Here is a 21,107-nt window from a genome sequence, read left to right as displayed (position 1 = left end):
GTGAAGAAGCAGGTCGGTGACTGCCACCTCTTCAACAACATGGCACTTCATTCTGCATACTAGCTCCATCTCCCAGCACAGGGGCCTGACAACCCTGAGGATGACCAGTCTGACTATTAAAGACTGAGGCAAAGAAAGCATTAAGTACCTCAGCCTTCTACTCATCTTTCATGGCAAGGTTACCTTCCACATCCAACAAAGGAGGGAGAGTCTCCCTGGCCCTCCTTTTGTCACTGATATATTTATAAAAACATTTTTTGTTATCTTTAATGGTGGCGGCCAGTTTAAGTTCCAGCTGGGCCTTCGCCTTCCTAATCTTTTCCCTGCATAACCTCACAACATCCTTGTAGTCCTCCTGAGTCACCTGCCCCTTCTTCCAAAGGCGGTAAGCTCTCCTTTTTTTCTTGAGTTCCAGCCAAAGCTTCCTATTCAGCCAAGCCAGTCTTCTCCCCCACCTGCTTGACTTACGGCACATGGGGATGGCCTGCTCCTGGGCCTTTGAGACTTCCTTCTTTAATAACATCCAGCCTTCCTGGACTCCTTTGCCCTTCAGGACTGCCTCCCAAAGGACTCTGTTAACCAGATGCCTTAACAATCCAAAGTCTGCCCTTCTGAAGTTCAAGGTAGCGGTTTTGCTGACCCTCTTCCTTACTTCTCCAAGAATCGAGAATTCTATCATGTCATGGTCGCTGAGCCCAAGACAGCCTCCAACCACCACATCACCCACCAGGACTTCTCTGTTCGTAAACAGCAGGTCCAGCGGGGCACCTCCCCTCGTTGGCTCACTTACCAGCTGCGTCAGGAAGTTATCTCCCACACACTCCAGGAACCTCCAAGACTGCTTTCTCTCTGCTGTGTTGTATTTCCAGCAGATATCTGGTAAGTTGAAGTCTCCCATGAGAACAAGAGCTAGAGATTGTGAGACTTCAGCCAACTGTTTGTAGAGTACTTTCCTGCTTGTAGAGTACATTCCCTGGGGCACAGAGGCTGTTGTGAAAGGAAATTATTCCAACCCCTTCCTGGAGCTACCATGCATGGGAGCACACAGACTACCTTCCAGACATGGTCTTCAGACCCTCCAAGGCTGTTGGAAACCACTGCAGCTACACAGACACCAGCAGAGCTCTTTGATTCCTTGTGATCTGTCCTCATGTCTGTAATTTGTCCTAGGCCACTTTAAGGTGTATGTACACTTATGGCTCCCTACTTCTCTCCTTTCAATGCCAAACAGCCTGAAGTACTGTAGTCTCTCTCTCCTGGGGCTCAGTTCCTCATCTCTTAACCTCTTCCCAACCTGGACCTGCATTCTCCTTATTTAGAAATTGCTTTTTTGAAGATTGGGTCAACAGATGCGAAGAGAGGAAGACTCCTCCTGGAACGTGGTGTTTCTAGACTGTTTGCAGCAGTTTCTATTACATTCTTTCCTGCTTCCCAGCTGGTTGAACTGCTAAGCCTCACTAGGCAAGTGTCTCCCTTGGGTTACCTTCAACACAGATCTTCTCTCCAACAGGGGAAAGACATCTAGAGCCCACTCTGCTGCATGACTGGCACCAACAGTGGTAATACGTACTCCCTATGCCTGCACACTTCTTGCTTCGTTCAGCTTTGCATGGCTTTTGCATTTCCCTCAGCCTTGTTTCGCAGAGAATAAGTTGTTTTCCTAAATATCAGCTCTCGCCTCCTTACAGCATCCCAGGGAGAGGTTTCAAAGCACGTGTCAACCCTACCCAGCTTTGTGTCTGGTGGGACAGAAGTCCCTCCAAGGTGTCCCGCCAGCTGCCCTGGGGCAGTGTATTGTAGAACACACAGAGGAAAACCCCAGACGTAGCATGAGGAAGAACAATAAAGCAACAGAGATAGAAAAATGGCCCAGAGGAAGGTCATTGCCTTGACCCACAGCAGAGAAAAGGATCCAAAGCCAAGGCAGTGGAGGTGAGGAGGGCACCAGTTATAATATGTGATCCCCAGAACAAAGTTCAATCAAACTGTAGCCTAATGAATCCCCTTTGTGCAAACAGTGGCTGCTTGCTCAGCAAACACACCTACCCCAGCTCTGGCTGCTGCAGCCTCAGCCAGGATTTTTGGAGGAGGGGTTATTTTAACATCTTCAAAGAACTGGGTTTTGGACCACTTATGCAACTGTTGCTTGCCGGGGCAGGGGTGGCGTGTACCTTCAACTACAGCCACAGTGCACCCCATTCCCTTCATTGAACCACCATCACCCATCTTCAGAGATGCAACCAGGAATGCCCTAGCTCTGCTGGATGTAGGAGAGTCCACCAATGGGAATCCATAGAACACCCATGTCCAAAGCTACAGCACATGAGGGACTCCATCCCCACCTTCTTCAGCTCCTTGACCTTCTGTAGGACTGTATTTGTGCAGCAAGCGTGCACTTGGCTCCTCTGGGACAAACATGCCCTCAGACCCTGTGGGGAGAGAGTAAGCCCTCCAGGCCCAGCAAGAGAAAAAGAGTCATCAGAGGCATCAGGGCAGGAGGAAGGAACGAAGGCAGCAAGGAGATGGTGCAGGGGCAGAGTGCCTGTGCTCAAGGAAAGGAGCTGATTATGCTCCTTCATCCCCAGGGCTGCTGTATCCACTTCAGCCTTCTCCTCCTGCCCCACCAGTCTACACTGAGCACCCACTATGGCTCTCAACTTGAGACCACAGCACAGCGCTCTCCATCCCCAGACCCTATCGTGTTTGATGAGTCACAGCTCTCCTCACACATAGACTCTGGACCCAAAACCGTCCCTCTGAACCTCCAACCTGCTGCTGCCAACAAGAAATGGCAACAGCAGCCTTGGCACGTAGTGCTGTTTGCACAGCCCTTGCTCAAACACAATGGCTGGAGCTGGCTCTGCATGGGGCACAGCTCCCCACCAGCAATGTCATGACCCCCCTCCCACCTTGACCCGCTGCATAAGCAGGGTTACAGTGCTGCATTGTGCACCTCCATCTCTGCTTGATCACCTGCGGGAGTTGCAGGCAGGTGTCCACAGATTAGCTGTGGAGGGCTGCACAGCTCATGCACCTTCCATGACTAACCTCATCACTCCTCAACTAACTCAGCTAACCCACAGTGTCTCAGAGGGCACTGATGTCTGAATTAGTTTCATTATTACAGCTGTATAGGGTAATCAAGCATAAACCTCAGACAGTATTGCAGAGTGGGGCTTTGTTGGTCTTGGAGAAGACAACAGTGACTTGGCCAATGTTCAAGGTTCTGTGCCAACCTTGTCCTGAAGGTGAGAAGTGAAGGGAATGTGGCTTATCTACAGCCTCAATGCCTGGTGAGCTGCGGCAGAACCATGCAGAGAGCTTGAGAGCCCCAGAAGGAGCCTGACCTATAGCTGTTATTCTAAGCAAATGCTCCCCTTTTAAACACCCTGAGCCATGAACCCCCCAAGGCAGCATGACTGCACAGAAAAGCAGCAAAAATAAGTAAGTAAATAAATAAATCTATCAGCAGGCACTGGGTCTCCAAAAGGAGCAATTCCTCTCACAGGAAAGCTTCAAGTCCAGAATCCTTCTGGCCAAAGGGACCCCTACCTTCAGCAGACCCCTACCTTCAGCAGACCCCTACCTTCCGTGTATTTTTATGCATGCAACAGAGTAGGCTGTAGGAACGGAGCAGCAGCTTTTCATACGTAGTCAAAGGTGTCACACACTTACTCATGAAAGCTCCAGGGGCAAGACCAAGAAGCTGGTGTAACCAGCACAACTCAGACCTGAATGCCTTTCTGTGGGGATTTGACATCAAAGTCCTCCTTTCTTGGAGTGAAGAGATCGGTGGCAAAGGAGCCAAACCAGAACGGATCAGTGTGTGCTGGTGGAAAAGCAGAAGGACAAAAGGAGGCTTCCTGTGAACTTCTTCAGCCCCTTTATAGGCTTCCAAGAGCTGCAAATTATTTTTCTTGCCCTGAAATCATTTTGGCCATGTCAACAGATTCCTTCATCACAACTGGTGATAGAAAATGCAAATCTCAGGGGCTTTTTACCTACAAAAAGTAGCTCTGATCAGGAAATACTTTATTGTGCCTGTTCTCTGGGCAGCTACCTGCTATATCCACGCTGCTTTGATGACCCCTGCAGGGACCAGCAGTAAAAAGTCGTGAGTGTTTAATCCATTCCTCACCTAGAAGAGCTGTGGTGTGGACACGGGCACTGCAGTTTTTGTAGAACAGAGCTATCAAGGGTGGTCAGCCTCTCATCCCTGGGGGAAGCAAAGATTTAACGCTCGCAGGAAGCTCCTGGAGTTTGACATCCTTGAGCAGGGAAGGATGTCTGCTCTCAGTAACATCTAATTGTGGATGGGTATGAATAGAGGAACCAGATACAGCATCTGCTGCATAGAAATTGCTGCAAAAGGGCCAAAAAAAAAGAGCATATGCATGTTGCTAACAGCACAGAGTGGTGCTGGCCATGTCCAAGGACATCTCCTGATGTTTCCATCTTTCCCTTGCCTTTGACATATGGAAGTCCTCCATCCCTCCCAGAACTCCCAGATCTATGGATAGTTGTTTTCAAGCTCATCCTTCTACAGAGCCGCTGCTTTTTCACTTTTCCTGGAGGGCATTCTTTCTTCTCCAAGTCCTTCAAGGACACTAGCATCAGTCCTCTTGTTCTCCTCTTCGCTGATGGGACTCCATGATCAAATTTCCAGCAGACCTAACAGCCTCACACAAGGACTAACGCTTTTGGTATACCAGAAGGCAGCAGCTCTGCTGTCATGATCTATGGTAAAATACAACAGGAAAACCATTATTTTGGCATCCTTCCTCTTACTAAACAGAGCCTCGCTTGTACCAGGTGTACCTGGTACTCGCTTGTACCTCGCTTTGGCCAGGTGAGGCATCGGCATTTGTCTGGGTGCCTTGTCATGCTTTCCATAAATAGGAGGTGGCATCCGACCATGAGGTCCCCACCCTGTTTGCCTGCTGATTTGTTTCAGAAGGCATTTGCTCTGTACAAGCCTGCTTCACCTGGTTACCCCCATCAACATGGCTTTTCTAGCCAGGCTTCATCTGAAAACCATTTTCACTATTTTGTTGCAGGTACTAGGTGCAAGCCAGGGGAGAGCCAGGGCTGGACCCAGCACTTACCTTCTCCTCCAGGTCAGACACAGGACTCCTGCCAGCCATGGAGAGTCCTAAAGATACCTTTTGCCATCCCCACGACAAACACAGCTTCCTGAACTTGGCAGCAGCCTCCGTTTCCACTCTGCTTAGGACTGGTGAAGGTACATCTACAGTGCTGGGTCCAGTTCTGGGCTCCCCAGTACAAGAGAGATGCGCTTACTAGAGCTGGTCAAACGCAAGGCCACGAAGACAGTGAACGGTCTGAAGCATCCTTATAAAGGAGAGGCTGAGAGAACTGGGAATGTTCATCCCAGAGAAGAGTAGGCTCTGAGGGACCTCATAGATGTGTGTAGACATCTGATAGGAGGGAATGAAGATGAGGGAGCCAGGCTCTTCTCAGTGGTGGCCAGTGACAGGACAAGAGGCAATGGGAGCAAACTAACACACATGCAATTCACCCATGGGAGCTGTCTCTCTCCAGCTCTGCTGAGGAGAACCCATGCACCTCGCTGGTTGGGATGCCCACTTTCTTTTCTGCTCCCAGACACGTGCAGATGGACCAGCAAGTCCTCCCAGTAATATGTAATCTGGTGTCTTTGGAGAAGAAGACATGGACAGTCATCAGGAATTGTTCAGAAGATCCTGGATCTTACAAGGGCATGGGGGATCTGGTCTAATATCGAAGCCACCCTAAAATATACAGGTTTTCCAGTACCTGAGTGCTGCCAGTGCTGGCGGCTTCAAGACAAAGCTCAGGTTTGTGAGCGATCGCTCTAATCTCTCAGAGGTCTTTGGCAAGGAAGCAAAACCAACCGAAAAGAAATGGCAAAGCCCGTTCCCAAGGTGAGTGGAGATGTATTTGGCTGTCCAAAGGCTTCTGATAAGGTGACCGAGATTAAAGAACAAATAAGTGTACGGTTAGGGCCAAAGTCCCAATGCAAGCTGAAAAGCATGCAGCCAGAAACAACAATGTGCTTCTCACCTAAACCCGAGCACATCCAGCTGTTCTTCAGCCTTCGTGCCCAAGAGGAGCTCTGCCTGGTGCTGGCACAGGCTCTGCCTCGTCCGTTCTGGGACAAGGTCCCCATTCCAGTGGGGGAATCCCATACAGCCCAGCAGCAACACATCAGCACCAGTCCTACTCTCAGATCTCTCCACGCTTTTCTCCCAACTTCCCAGCCAGATACATTTACTCCCACTGGCCCTGAGCATTCTTTCAGATGTAGCTGGTGTCAATGGGCATGTCAGCGTAGAGCGGGCTGACTTCAATGTCCCAGGAGACCTGTTGAAGTTAATAGGAACTAATTAAATGGGCATGCCTCACTCGCTCTGCAAAGTGTAAAATTAACTAAATATCAATTTTAGGTAGGTGGTAATGGACTGGTAGCTGCCCAGCAGTGGAAGGGGAAGCCCAGTGTGTGACAGATTTCAAAATGACTTGGAAAGCAAACTTGCACATTGCTGATAGTGTGGTGCACTGGATTCCCCGGAGAAAGTAATATAGAAATTATCATGGCTCGTTTCATGAAAAGGTCTGTCTGGAAACTGGTCTGAAAAGCAAACAGAAAAGCTGCACAAAGAGTTTGCTGAGGGTGGGGGGAAAGCCCATCGCTCTATGAAGTTTCTCTCCAGGGGTTTCACAGGAAGGACTGCAGACCTAGGAAATCAGGATGTCCCAGACCCTGATTTCACCACTGTGTCTGGGATTGACTTGCTGCTCAGGAGATACCCACAAACCTCTTGTCTTTTCAGACCCTCTGAGATCCAGCAAGCTCCAGGCTGCCAGGGTACAAATGACATGGCCAAAGTGACCACGTTTAGGCAGAAAATGATGAACATAAGTCCTTGCTTAAGCAAAGTGCACACACAAAAAAAAAAAAAAAAAAAAAACAAAAAACCCACCAAAGAAAGATGAGGGGGAAAAAACGATGAAGCAATGTGAGCAGGGACATCCCTGTCAGCCTTGGCAGCATGCAGGGCTCGGCCATACTCCTCTCTCTTGCTGGGATCAGGACAACAAATTATGGCATTACTCGAAGGTATGGTTTTATGCATCAGCTTAGGTTGTACTTTTGTGCCTGTAAAAGGCAGATCCCCAGCCTCAGCCACAGCTCAACTATTTCTTGCAGGGTGGGAGGAGGCAGCAGCACCAGGCAGCTGGAAGCCTTAGGATGAAGGACCCAAAACAAGAGGCAGAGGTAAGTTTAGGAGTTTCCTGATGGGATGCTGTGAGCAAGTGATGAGAGACTGGCCAGTGGAGCCTGAGCAGGTGGCACAGGCAGCACAGGCACAGCAGGGATCGATGGTGGGACACAGGACCTTGTGGTCATCCTGAGTAAGGAATGGGACCCAGTCCAGCAATAGATGTGCTTTCTCTGATTTATCCCAGTAGGAACAACATCTCTCCAGGTCCTCTAAGTCTAGCTGCCTGCATGAGGCAAAAGGGCAACTTTCTCAACCCAAGCGACTTTGGCTTCAGGCACCAGGAGTCCCACTGCGGATGGCAGCCAATGCCACCAGTGCACAAAGAGTGGGCTCCTCAGCCCCTCTCACCAGCTGAGCTTCTTTGAAGGCCTGCCCCATCATCATGACACTGCCAGGAGGTCTTCCAGGCTCCTCTAATATCAGATCCGTAGTTTTTTGAACTCCTGGACCTTCCCAGGAGAACTTTAACTTGGGTATGGCTTTTCTGTAGTGCTCTGGTTTTCCCACTTGAGCTAATTGCTTCTCTGGAAATTTAAGGAGCATTGACTGCTTCTTTTAGGCACAAAATGGTTTCAATTTATTTTGCAGATGTCCTGCTTTGACTTTAAAGTAAAGGAGCCATTTACAACAGGTGGTCTGTCACCCTCCATTCCCTGCTAAGGAAACTTCTGCAGGCCACTGCCATCTCAGGAGATCTCCAGGGGTTGCCCCATCCTCCACTGGCAAAGCCCCAGAAGCAGTTTCATCATCTGATCCAGGACCCCACTCTCTGCTCTCTACAAAGACATCTCCCTGGCTGCTTGTACCCTCCAGGCTACAGCTGCCTCCCTCTTGCCAACACACACAAAGATATCCATTCCCCTCCTCATTAGCCAAAGAAAACATTGTTCTGAAAAGCAGCAGCGGCCTTTCTCCTGCTCCTCACTTTCACAGCACAAGCACTCTCCACCCTTCACAGGAGAGCAAAGCTTCACTGCTCCTGCCTGGAAAACCCTTGCTGGCTCCTCACCTTTGCAAGGACACCTGTCATGCTGCCCACCTGAAGGCAGCTGTTCACACCTGGGGGCGCAGCAAGGAGTGTTGTTGAAGAAAAACATATCTGTCTTTAGCAAGACCAAACAAAAACCCCACATGCAGCTTTCTGCTATGTTATTTTTATGCTGGAGTAGTCCTCACCCAGCAGGAAAAGGAATAAGGCATGGATGAAGGCAGGCAGACAGCTAGTTGATGTTTCAGTGAGGCTCAAGCCCTTGCAAACCCCAGTGCTCTCCCTTGCACCACCCATTGCCCCAGTAATTGATCTAGTCCCCAACATTGGAAATCTGGGTCATGGGACTCTGCTTCTCCTCACTGCAGATGTGGTCACCTTCCAACTTATTCACCTCAACCCAGGTGCAGGTTTGCAAATGGACCAGAGGTGCCTGCTTTCCAGATGCAGATGCAGCTTGCCTCACAACCCTGGGAAAAAAAAACACCAGCAGCCTCTCCAGGCCATGAACAAGCCAAGCAGGAAAGCCCTTGCATGAGAGCAGCAAGGTCCTGGGTGTCTTGAGGCAAGCTGAGGTATCCTTGCTCATCATCTTAAACAAGGGTGGGAGTACAGGGATGTGGGATGGGAAGGGACTGGAGGCTTCTGCTATTAGCTGTCTTTGGGGCTCCCTCATCTGCCTTCCGCTGAGATAAGCCCATCCCCAAGTAGTGAATGAGCACACCACCTAGGAGGGTGCACATACCCTTTTGGTATGATCCTAAAGGGTCATACTCAGCAGTGGGCACCTGGGGCAGTTCTGCACCACCAGGACAGTCTTCACATGTACACAAAAGTTATAAGCCCATCTGGTCACCCCAGCAGGACCTGGCTACCTGGTGAGCATAGACAGGGCGCAGTCCATCCTACAAGGGCAACTTTGATTTCTCAAGACACATAGCTGCAAGAGGCACATTTGCCTGCCCACATCCTGACCACTGCTCCAACATCTGTGGAAGAGAAGAGACCACCAGGTGTAATCTCAGAGGACTGCCATCTCCACCAAGGCCCTCATACACTGGTCCACAAGTAGAGCCCCATTCCATCCAGGTCATGCTCAGAAACAGCCTCTCTGGGATGCAGTTGCAAGGTAACAGAAGCAGCCCAAGAGATCTGCTGAGGTCCTGCAGATGTGGCCTCTGACACAAGAATTATGCAGGCAGATGACAGCATATGCTGTGCTTCACATCACCAGATCCAAGCAGGAGAAGGTAACTTTGCCTTCTGAGTTTCTTTTCTACAGATGCTTCAAGTCATGCCCAAGAAAGAGGCTGGCAGGCAGCAAACAGGAATATAGGCAAACTTGACCAAGATTACATGCCGAAATTGGACCTCCTTTGAGATCCCCATGGACAGATAAGATTCTTCTTAGGGAAAAAAGTGAGCTAAGCAGCACCAAACCCCACAAATGGCAATCCAGCAAGAGGAAACAACCAAAAAGGAGCAGGGTCAAGCCAGTCTGGGCCCCCTCACGTTGATGAGCCTCTGGTGAGGATGCCCCATGCCCTGCAGGAATAGGATGACTCCCAAGGTCCTGCCTGAGGTGGTGCTTGCAGACCCCTCAGCCACCTACCCCACATCACTGTGGACCCCCAAGCAGGCTTATCCATCTCATGTTGCATGGGGCATGGTTGTGCAGAGGGAAGGAGAGGGGAGAAGCACCAACTCTCAGTCCCAACAGCAGAAAGCGGTTTGATCCCTGTAAACAGCAAGCTAGCCCATGGCTCTCATCCAGCCTCAGACTCCCAGAAAACCTGCCAGCCTAGGTAGATAGCCAGAGAGCAGGATGGGTGGAGAACACGATGGCCCCACAGTAAACTTGTGGTTTTGATGAGGTGGACAGGGAGAGGCAGCGCCTGCCTGTGCCAGGATGAGGGGAATGGCTGCCTCCCTGCCTGCGAGAGGGAGGGAGGAAGCTGGACCTTTTTGTGGCTCAAGAAAGCCAAGGTCTGGGCTGGAAGTCACTTATCAGCCTGATAAGCATTTCCTGAGACCCATGGGCATGGGTGAAGGGAAAGCACACATCTCCAGGTTCTCTCCACTGGTGCCAGAAGCCACATGGGGAGTCTGGTTCTGCAGAGTGGGTGTTGCACAGCCTGAGCCACTGGTCCTCCTGGTATACATCACAGCCACACGTCCTCCATCTCTACCACTACCTCAGGTGTCTGGTGCCCAAATATGAGAAGCATGTGGTCCCACTACCTGGTCTTAGGGCCTCTGGTCACACAAAGCCATGGCTGTGTATTGCCAATACTGGACAGGATGCTGGGATGAGCCTCGAAGGGAAAGGATGTGGAGGAAAAGCTACTGAAGAGGGAGGACACTCTGGTCAAAGGGCTGGCTGTGGACCTCCATCATGGAGGGCAGCATCCCAGTCCTCCTTTGAGTTGTCTTACATTGTCCACCAGCCAGCAAGAAGCAAACCCAGTGACCATTTTTTCTACCATTTTTCTGCTGGTACTGGAAAACAGTTGACTTTCTAGTGAGGTTGTCCTGTTGTTGGTCATCCTGGCACAGCACAGTCCCCAGATTGAGGGCTTTGCTGGCTTGGGGGAATGTGGGAGGCCAGTCTGAAGATGGCAAATGCAAGACATCAACATGTTAAGTAGTGCCTGGAGCGCAGGCGGTTAAACACTGTGCCTGGAGCAGCAAGCATGGCAAGTGGAAGAAAAGGAGGGAGCTGGTGATTGCTGTAACCCCGGCCCAGGGTGGCTTGAGCCAGGCTGCATTGGAGAGGATTAGCTCCATGCCATGCAGTTGCGACACAGTCTGCACAGGGTCTCAGCAGCACAGACCTAAAGACTGTATCAACGTAGGGATTATCAAAAGCTAACCACTCGTGACCAAACCATCTCTGTCCTCAGCTCTGTCAAAAAGTAAAAGCAGGACACGAGAAGGGAAAAGAAGAGACAACCACAAAGCGTAGAGCAGGAAGACATGAGGGGTCAAAATGGACCATTAACAGCCACAGGTGAAACCAAGGATGAAAACATGGGTGGCATACCCCTCCCCAGTAGTGTCCACAAGCACCCAGACAGCCTGCCCACTGCTCTACATGATGTGGCGGCAGTTTGCAGAAGGCAGTCTGCTACCAGCAGCTCTCCAGGCCATGGCTGCGTAAACGTGCCACTCACCAGAGCAGAGGCTGGTCACTCCCTGGGGCAGGCGCTGGAGAGCAAGGCACCAGTGGGAAGGTCCGCTGCGGGCTTGCCGTCCCAGGTGCCCCCCCCAGGGAGGGGCCACTGGCTGCAGGCACACAAGCCAGGCACTGGGTGTTTGCTTTCCATTCTCCCAGTCTAACGATAACCACCCGCTCCCCAGCCAAGGCTCGAGCTCACCATGCTGAAATTCAGAAGGCATTTGATCACGTAAGTGGATCATTTATTTATTTAAGTAAACTACTATTTCCTTGTATAAAATTCTATTTCCACCCTACCCAGAGTTGTGTCCTGGTAGGTCCCTCTGTCTTGAGAAATGGCTGAAGATTGAAGTGGTGATGGGAATGGGCAGAGAAGCACTTCTGCTCCGCAAAGATGCGGGGAGATCTGGTTTGATGGGCCTTTCTCTTCTAATGAAGCTCCAAGGGCAGCACTGCTGCCCTGCATGCTAGGCAGGAAAATAGCATCTTTTTTAAGGCCTGACACTGCAAAGGAAAAAGAATGGCAGACACCTTGGCAGGGTAAGTAAGGTATTGATCCCTCCTACCTCATCCCAGGCAACAGCTCAGCTCACTGCTTTCAGCTCTGTACATTCACCTGCAGAGTAGATGTGGAGCAGAAATTTGTCTCTGTGCAAGTCTTTTACATGGCCAGCCCAATGAATGCATCTAGGGTGAGGTGCGCTCTTCCACAGGCTCTATTTTGGAGAGGATGGACAAGGAACAGAGAAGGGCAAGGCTTGACTTTGCAGCAGTGCCCTTTTGCTGGGGGAGAGCACTTCAGGACAGGACAGCCTTTCCTCACGTGCCTGCAGCATCTGAGGCGTTGCACACCCTGCTGCTGCACCACAAGCTGCAGTGCTAGGGGGCTTGGGGTCTTTCTTAACCCAGCTGTTTCAAGGGTACATTGGGCACCAACACAGGCAGGCAATGACCTTGTGCCCTTGTTGCGCTACCTTGTCTTCTCCCGAGCGTCCTGCAGACTGTTGTCCCTGTTTTTTCATTTATTGCAATGCAAGTGAAGAAAATGGCTCCTGTCTCTGGTCAGAGGAAGTGGGCTATCACTGGTGTACAAATCGTGTATGTTAATTCCCTGTGCAACATTGCTCGTTGCCTGGAGCATATCTAGCCACAGCAGATCAATGAAGTCAGTTTCTGCCACCTATCTGCCCGGTGAACTCAGGCTCAGCACCTCCCACATCACCTGGCTGAGACCCTGCCTGGCTCAGCAAGTGCTAGCCGACCACAGAGCCATCATGACCAGTGCATTTATTTTGTGTTAGACAGGGAAGGGGCACAGGTCAGAGGGAAGCAGCTCATCCTCTCTGCTTCAAGCAGAGAGGAAAAAATGGAGGGGAAATCTGCAGTACCACTGCAATCAAGCAGCGCCTGCTTCCAAGCAGCACCCCAGGCATGCCCTCCCCTGCCAGGAGCAGGCAGTGGGACACAGCTGGGGGCATCATCCCTTGCAAATAAATGACTGACAGATTGGGTTTTGATTAAATCCATTGAGCTAGCATAAGATGATTCCGTTACTGTGGCTCAGCTGCTAAGCCCTCGCAGCCAAAGGCATCTTTGGGGTGCTGCATCCATCTTTGCACCCTGCTGTGACACTTTTGGAGGTGACAGCACACAGGCTCTGATCTACAGGGGCTCTTCAGCTATAGCCTGCCTGCAGCCAGAGGCATTTCCAAAGATTCTGCAGATTCCTCTTGCAGCCTGACCCACCGTACGGGGCAGCATTGATTCCCACCAGCTCTGAGTGAATCTTAGATATCTTCCCAGTGCTTTGATCTCAAGTATTTAACTCTGCCCCAAGACACCCACACCCATGATCTCCTCCTGGCATGTTAAACTGAGTGAAAGCTATGAAAGAGTTACCTATGGAAAGCAGCTGAGTCTTTTGAGGGCTCATTGTCCAGCTACAAATCATCCAGTTGCTCCAGTCTCCAAGACAAAGGCTTCTCATGCTACATGTACCATTTTATACTGGCTTTGCTGCCTTCAGTGTAACTTCTTGGCATCTTCAGTGCTGCCACAGCTCTCCCTTTCTCAGCGCACTCTCCTTGATGCATGTGTGTCCCATCAGAGCCAACCTGGAGGAAGGCTTTATGCTAGCCTGATCAGACCCAAGCAGCCAGCAACATGTTGCATGTTCTCAACCAGTTGTTCAAACAACACAACAGCCATCTCAAAAGGTGCAGCAGGCTACCAGCAAAAGGACCTGGATCTTTCACAGGTTTTCCACAAATCAAAAAAGTTTAGTACCAACCAGGGACTTCTGTGGAACAAGTCCAGAATGATATCTGCACAAAATACAGATACTGGAGTAGCAGAGAGTGCCGCCTACTCAGTGCCACTTGCCAGGGAAGTGTTGCATCATTCTGCCTTCAGTACTGGGTGCCTGTGCAGATTTCCCCAAAGAGACAGTTTAGGTATATTGCAGAATATCACAGTTAGTTAGCTCTTCATTCCTTCTTGCCGCTTTTCTTAGGCTGGTCAGGCAGACAAAAATATCAGCTGTGGCTTGAGTGATGGGGGAGTTGGATCAAGTCCCCAACAAGATCTGTCCTGCAGCTTCACTTCATCCTGGAGGAACTCCTCCTTCACTGCGTTCTCCTTCTTTGGTCTCTCTGGCCATCAGTGATCTTCCACACAGGGATATTTCAACAAGCCTTGCCTTGCAGCAGCTCTGTGGCAGCCCCAAGTCTCTGCTTCAACCATCTCACTAAAATATGTCTTGACATTTCAAGTGCTGCTTAAGCATTTGGCATTTTTCTGATCTGTTACTTGTCATACCCATTTATCTTTGACAGCATGAGGCTCTCCTTGTGCTGCTTGCATGGCCAGGCACGTTCGCCAGCCGCCTGTCTCTCATCCGAGCTTGGCAGTGCTCCTCAAGTGGAAAATGAGCATGGATACCTCCAGGCTGCCATCAAGTTTTGGGGATGCTGTGCTGCTGACAACTAGCTTGTTCACCGTGCCAATAATTACGTACCTTTTGAATCCTCAGTAGCACTGTCATGACCTAAGACCTCCCAGCCTTTATAATCCCAAGTACTTTAGGCATTAAAAATCTCCTGGGAGCTTAGCATTTCAACTCAGTAAGTGACACTGAGAGCAGGGCAGAACTGTACCCATGAGTGTCCAAACTGATGCGCAACCACTGGAAGTAGTACTGTAATAACCAAACTACAGTTAGTCATAACAGACAATGATTTTTCTGGAAAAAATCCAGTTTTTCAATAGTAAACCCAAATTCCTGACCAGTACTAATGGGATGCACATGACCACTTCAGACAGCCCATGTTTGTGTCATTGCTAGGTCATCAAGCTAGTACTTCTCCCACATGTCCCAAGACTGCCCAGATTAGGAGATAAAGCACCATGGAGATGAAGCAGCTCTGGGACAAGCAGGTCAGTGTTGTCCCAGGCCCGCTATCTTGGTCCAAAACTGGCCACTGAAGGAAGTGGGCAACATCAATGAATGCAGATTAGCTGTTGGAGGGTGGCTTCCAAGCAGGCTCTGCCCAAATTTCTGCTTTCATTAATTCCTCCTATTTAGATCCCTCCATTTCATGCTCGGGAAAGCAACCTGTACCTGCTCCCTCCCTCTGAGAGGGGGAGAGCAGACATCTGGGTCTTGCAGGTTGGACTTCCACCCAAGGAGGAGCCCGTAACAGAGGATTTAACCAGATTCTCAGTACAAATAATCTCCTGTTAGGCAACAATATGTTCCCTGAGTAGAAACCAGCAGAAACGAATTGTGAACTAATCCTTTTTTCCAGGAAGCTTAGTCCCCTGACTGCTCCATTTAAGATTATGACTAAAAGATTAAGACTACAATCAAGATCCACCAGGATTTGGAGCAAGCCTTATAGACAGTAAAATCCTGTGGCAATGTTTCTCATGGCCAGAGTGTCCACACACACAACCCAAAGCCCCATAGCGTAGTGCTGATGACTTGAAGAAATCACGCTGCTGTTGTAGACTTAGCTAAAACCAAACTAAAAGCCACGTCACGCACCGGAGAGGCACAGCTGGGGTACCCATGGTGGCATCTAATCTGCAGCCACAGCTGGATCCTGCGCAGGTGGCTATCACCACAAACAGCAGGCATCGAGAGAAAGGAAGACCAGGAAAAGCAAAGTTTTATTGTCTTTTTTTATAAAGGCAGGGTCCCAATATTTCTAGGTGAGGCAGGGCAGGGCAAATGCAAGCGGTGCCTGCTCCTGCTGCTGAAGTGTGAGCTCAGGCTGTGCAGGTAAGTCATTCCTGAGCAGCCAAGGGACTTTGCAGTTATCACTGTTTACCTTTCAGTGTGGTATTTGTGTCCCACCTGGAAATTTCCACACTGCTTGAGCACAGTCTCTGAGGTTTGCTGGTTATCACTGCCTCTGCGCCTCTTCCACACATGAAAACGTGACCTCATCTTTAGAAAAATGTTTTTAAACTCCTAAGGTCTTTTTCCCCCTGCCTCCCACACATGTTTCTTCTACCTACTAATGGTCTGAAACATCTGCTTTCTTGCAGGAAGTTGAAAGCAATATACAGGTACCAGCCAGGTCGGCTCTTGGTCTTCTTCAGCCTCCTCATCCTCCTCTTGATCACGCTTCAAGTCATGGAGAAGCTGCAGCCTGCCAAGTAGGTCCCAAGCAGGATTGCAAACTTGCACCTCATCCTGCAGTCTTTCACTGACCACTGAGGTGGGCTCAAAACCACCTTCCTGAAAAACACCCAACAGTGTCTTCTTTAGACAGGGAGGAAAATCCAGGTGGAGGAGGAGCCTGCCAGGGCTCCTTCATCCAACCCCTGCACCCTATGCCCTGGACAGAGCTGAGCCTGCTCTGGGTCCAGACTAGGCTGCTCTGGGTTTTGTCCTGGTTGGTCTCAAAACCCTACAGCCCTCCCAGTTCAGGGTCATCTGCAAATTTTCCTCCAGCTTCTCCAGGCCACCTACTCTTCTCTCTCCTGCCTCCTCTTGCTTTGCCCCTTTCCACCAGCACACAGTGCTCCAGCAGGACAGGGGCATTAGCACATCACTGCTGACCTGTCCTTCTCTTCTTGCATTCACACCAACCTCCCAGAGCAGTGGTCAAGTCCTACACCCACCACCAATGCCACCCACCTCAATAAAGATGGGGGAATGCACTTTGGGGTGTCTGCAGGGGGGGGGGTGTTGGGCTGCAGAGGAGCTGCCCATTTTGCACACTCCTTCCATCCTCTGCAGCTGAGCCTCGCGTCCTCCCTGTTACAGAGTCTCCCAGTGCGAGCTGGAGCATGCCCTGCAGCAGACCACTGACCACGGCCAGAAGCGGCTCCGCTATGCCCTCCAGACCCCCAACCCACTGTGGGAGGACAATTCCCCACACTGGCAGAGGAAAGCTGTGCCAGACCCCACTTCAACTGAGAGCACGCAGGACATTTTTCAAATGCATCTGTCCCTCAGCCAGGAGACCCCACCAGAAAACAGCCCAGGCAGCCAAAAGGAGCACCGGATGTGGCAGCCTATGGAGAAGACCAAAAAGGTGAAAGCCCATCTTTCATCCATGAGGCTGAAATCTGAGCTTCCTGGCCTAAGGAAAGCAACCAGAGTAGGTTCTTCTGTAAGTCCTCTTGGGAGAATCTCCACAGTTTTGGGAGATACTGATGCTGTCACCAGCAAGTTCATAATCTTAGCAAGCAGGTTGACCACAGAGGAGCACAGAACATCATCACCAGGAACAGTGCAGGTGGTGGTACAGACCCCGTCTCAGCCTCAACCCATGGGTTTTCCCCAGCATCAGTGGGGCAGCTCACTTAAACACACCATGCCAAATTCAGCTCAACCTCCACAGGCAGAGGATTTTTACAAGACAGACCTGGTGAGGGGAATTTTCCCAAGTTGGACAGAAGTCTCTAAGGTTGAGGGGATGACACCTGGAGAAGGCCAGCAGGCCAGAGGGGTCTCCTCTCAAGGGGAGACATGTGAGCCCAAGACTGACATTGTTTTCCTTAAAGTCCACAAGAGCGCCAGCAGCACTGTCATGAACATCCTCTTCCGCTTCGGTGACACACACAACCTCACCTTTGCCTTCCCTGTTAGGGGTGGCAACCAGCTCTCCTACCCGCGCCACTTCTTGGCGACATTTGTGAAGGGATTCTCCCCCAGGAGCCCTCAGCGGTTCAACATCCTCTGCCACCACATGCGATTCTTGCAGCCAGAGGTATGGGCAAAGCCACAATGCCTCGGGAGGGGCAAATGGGGGAGGGAGAGAGGGGCTTGTGGGGAGCAAGGTGGAACACCCATAGAGCATGTAAACTTCAGGGATGAAGCTAGAGAGAGACAGGATTGCCCCCGGGTACCTTGCATGTTATGGGCATCTCCTGAGAGTTTCTGTAAACAGGTTTGATGAATCATTGTACCTGGACTTGAGACAAGTCAGGGGATAGCATCTGTAGCAGTCAGCAACTATCATCTTGTTCTTGTCTGGTGGGCCCTTTGAGATGTCTTTCTCCCTGGACAGGCCAGGGTACCAGCTGCAAGAGGAGAATGCCTTAAGTGCATCAGCTCAAGTCAGCCATGCACAACATCCACCCTTCTGGATGCCACTTAAGGACACGAAGATCATGGGAAAGGCAAGGAGACAGGACATATTTAAGCTTGAACAGGCCACCCAGCTGTGGCAGCACATAGCATGGAGCTTTGGTCATTGCTTTCCCCATGTACCTCTTCTGGGGCTCCCCACAGCTGACACAAATGCTCCTTTGATGAGCTGCACCCTGAAACCTTCCCCAGTGTACACCATCTCCAACCCTAGCAAGTGTTTCTGCTTTCCAGCAGAGCACAGGATTGAGAGAGAGCAGGTCCCTTGTCCCTACCTCACATTTAAAATCTCCTTTTTCTCCTCTGCAGGTGCAGAAAGTGGTGTCCAGCTCAGCCATCTACTTCTCCATCCTGAGGAACCCTGTGCAGCTCATGGAGTCCTCCTTTGTGTACTACAAGAGCACATCAGCTTTCTCCCGTGCCCACAGCCTGGAGGAGTTCCTCAGCCAGCCCTACTACTACTACAACCCTGCAGACAGTGACAGCCACTATGCCAGGAACCTCATGACATTTGACTTTGGCTTCAATCCCGACGCAGAGGTCTCAGCCGAGCGGGTACAACTCATGCTAAAGGCCATCGAGGCGTCCTTTGACTTGCTCCTTATCTCTGAGTACTTTGATGAGTCCATGGTGCTACTGAAGGAGATGCTGTGCTGGGACCTGGACAGTGTCATCGCCTTCCCACTCAACACCAGGGACAACAGCACCAAGTCTGCCCTCTCAGACACCATCATGGAGAAGATAAAGGCCTGGAACAGGCTGGACTGGGAAATCTACACCCACTTCAACAGGACCTTCTGGGAAAGGATCGACCGAGACATTGGCAGGGAGCGCATGCAACAGGAAGTAAAAGCGCTTCGGGAGAGGCAGGCAGAGCTGGCGAGGACCTGCCTGCAAGGGATGGGCAGCGTAGCCCCAAAGGACATCAAGGACTCTTCTCTGCGGCCACTGCAGCATGGCAACGCAAAGATCTTGGGCTATAACCTCAACCAGGGCTTGGATAAAGAGACAGAGAGCATGTGCCGGCGGCTGGTGACCCCGGAGCTGCAGTACAGCAGCACTCTCTACAAGAAGCAGTTTGCCCAGAAGCATCCCCAGGCCCACCAGCCCACTCCCTTTCAGCAGGGCAAGGCCCTGCAGCACAGGCTGGAGGGCATGCAACACTGAGTGTCCTTGTCCCCTCCAGGCATCGTTTTCCAACTGCCTTTTCTGAGGACAGCAAGGCTATTGCCTCCTGGGCTCGGGGGCTGCTTCTGCCCATGAGAGCCTGTGGCCACCTCTATCTGTGCATGACTGTGCACAAGCTCTTGGGTGCTATGTGCTGCTGTTGCTGCAGAGCAGGATGGGCTGCAATGGGGGGGTCCCAGGGGCTGAACACAACATGATTTCCATGGTCCTGAGCAAACAGGGCAAAACCCCTGACTGGCGGCTGAAGCCTTGGAGGAGGTGATCTAGGTCTTTGCGTTGCATAGCACCAACTCTAGCAGCAAAGAGCAGAACCAGGAGGGCAGCCCAAGCTCTCAGCCCCTCACCAGACTGCAACAGCACAGGGCCAAGCTGTAAATCAGAGTTGCAGAGCTTGATTTACAGCTTGGGAACAGTCTGTCTATCCAGCTGTGGCTCTCCTCCACTGCATCATAATGCTATCATGCTGGAAAAGCAGCCTCTTAATTAAAAATAGCAAATTTTCTTCGTCACTCCTATGAAGTTCCCCTTAATTACTTCAGTCTGCCCAGCAGACTGTCTCCCCAGCAGCCCAAGAAGGAGACCTCAAAATTCTGAAAATGTCTTGAAGAAAAAAAAATCAGCCTTTTTTTTGCCCTGATGCTGTGGTTACACGTTGCCTTTGGATGCTGCACTCATATGCTGCATTTATAGGATCAGCATCCTACCCCAGAGCTGATACCAACAACGTGGTATCAGCCTGCAAGCTAAATACCCATGCACCTGGGAATGTCTTGTGAGCATCTCTGCAGCCAGACATCCCAGCCCACATGGAGTAGCTGTGGGAATATTCTATGCTCTGCCTGGGGAAAAATACCACAAGAATGGATTGTGGTGGGCTAGTCAACCTTACTTTACACTTATCCTCAAATCAGAGGCAGAGCCAGAAAATCAGTCTGGATAAACAGAGGCCCCAGCTCAGGATTTTCAGCATGACTTCCAAACCAAAAGAGGTTCAGAAAAAATTGCCAGGGGTACCTGAGCATCCCAGGCCCTCCCTCGGCCAGCCATATGTAGCCTCAAAGGTTTTGGTTTCCACTCAAAGGTGCCCCATCTCCAGCTCACAGTTTAACAGGGATACAAAACAGACTGCATTCTCACTGTCTTTCCCCACAAGGGACTGGGCAGCACCGAGTGTCCAGCCACTCACTATGCACGGGCATCATTTTGGGGGCATTTGCTGCGTGGTTTTTAAGGCGTTGTTTGTTCCATAAAGTTTGACCTCTGAGGCATGTCCACATATCGCTGTGTTAGCCGCTTGCCTCATTTCTCCTGTTGGGATGTTGTAAGGTCTCATGGTTTGCAGAGGTCCAGCTCCCCCCTCGGCTCCTGGGAAGTTTGTGGTTCACACCAGAGGACAATTCCGCATGCAAGCAAGGGAGATGGGCAGCCCACAGGCAGTGTAGACAGGGTCATCGTCCACAAACCCACAGGGAACATAGTGGGGATGCAGGGAGGAGCAGGGCTGGCACCCGGGGCAGGGGGCACCACGTCTCTGGGTACCAAACCTGCATCTGACACCTTCCTGGGCTCTCAGTTCATTCTGGATTTTAATCAGGTGCCACTTCCTTATTCACCTTTTGGAACTCAATAAACAGGAGCAGATTTTCCTTGGTCAGGCTCCTGCCAAGGTAACCCAGGGCAGGGGACACTTGTATCTGACATGAAAAACTCAGCCTGTCCTGGAGCAGACACCCTGCCATTGCTCTGAGAATCTGTAGCACATCAAGAATATAGTCAGCTCAGGAACTTTCTGCCCAGAGAGGTCCTGCAAAATTGACTATCTGCTGCAAAATGCAGGAACTTGTTGTTTTTGGCAGGGGCAGA

At 50.8% G+C, this 21,107-nt stretch overlaps 1 protein-coding gene across 1 annotated transcript; it reads left to right on the top strand.

Annotated features, from left to right (window-relative positions):
* The first annotated feature begins 1,864 nt into the window (after nucleotides 1-1,864).
* Nucleotides 1,865-19,326, top strand: LOC104043144 (galactose-3-O-sulfotransferase 2). Its single transcript, XM_064455836.1, has 4 exons — nucleotides 1,865-1,932; nucleotides 16,004-16,114; nucleotides 16,728-17,676; nucleotides 18,366-19,326. Exons 1-4 carry the CDS (start codon nucleotides 1,865-1,867, stop codon nucleotides 19,221-19,223), a joined length of 1,986 nt encoding a protein of 661 aa, XP_064311906.1. The 3' UTR covers nucleotides 19,224-19,326.
* The last annotated feature ends 1,781 nt before the right edge of the window (nucleotides 19,327-21,107 follow it).

The sequence above is a fragment of the Phalacrocorax carbo genome, chromosome 7, assembly GCF_963921805.1.
Source record: "Phalacrocorax carbo chromosome 7, bPhaCar2.1, whole genome shotgun sequence".
NCBI lineage: Eukaryota > Metazoa > Chordata > Aves > Suliformes > Phalacrocoracidae > Phalacrocorax > Phalacrocorax carbo.
This window is presented reverse-complemented; position numbering and strand designations above follow the sequence as displayed.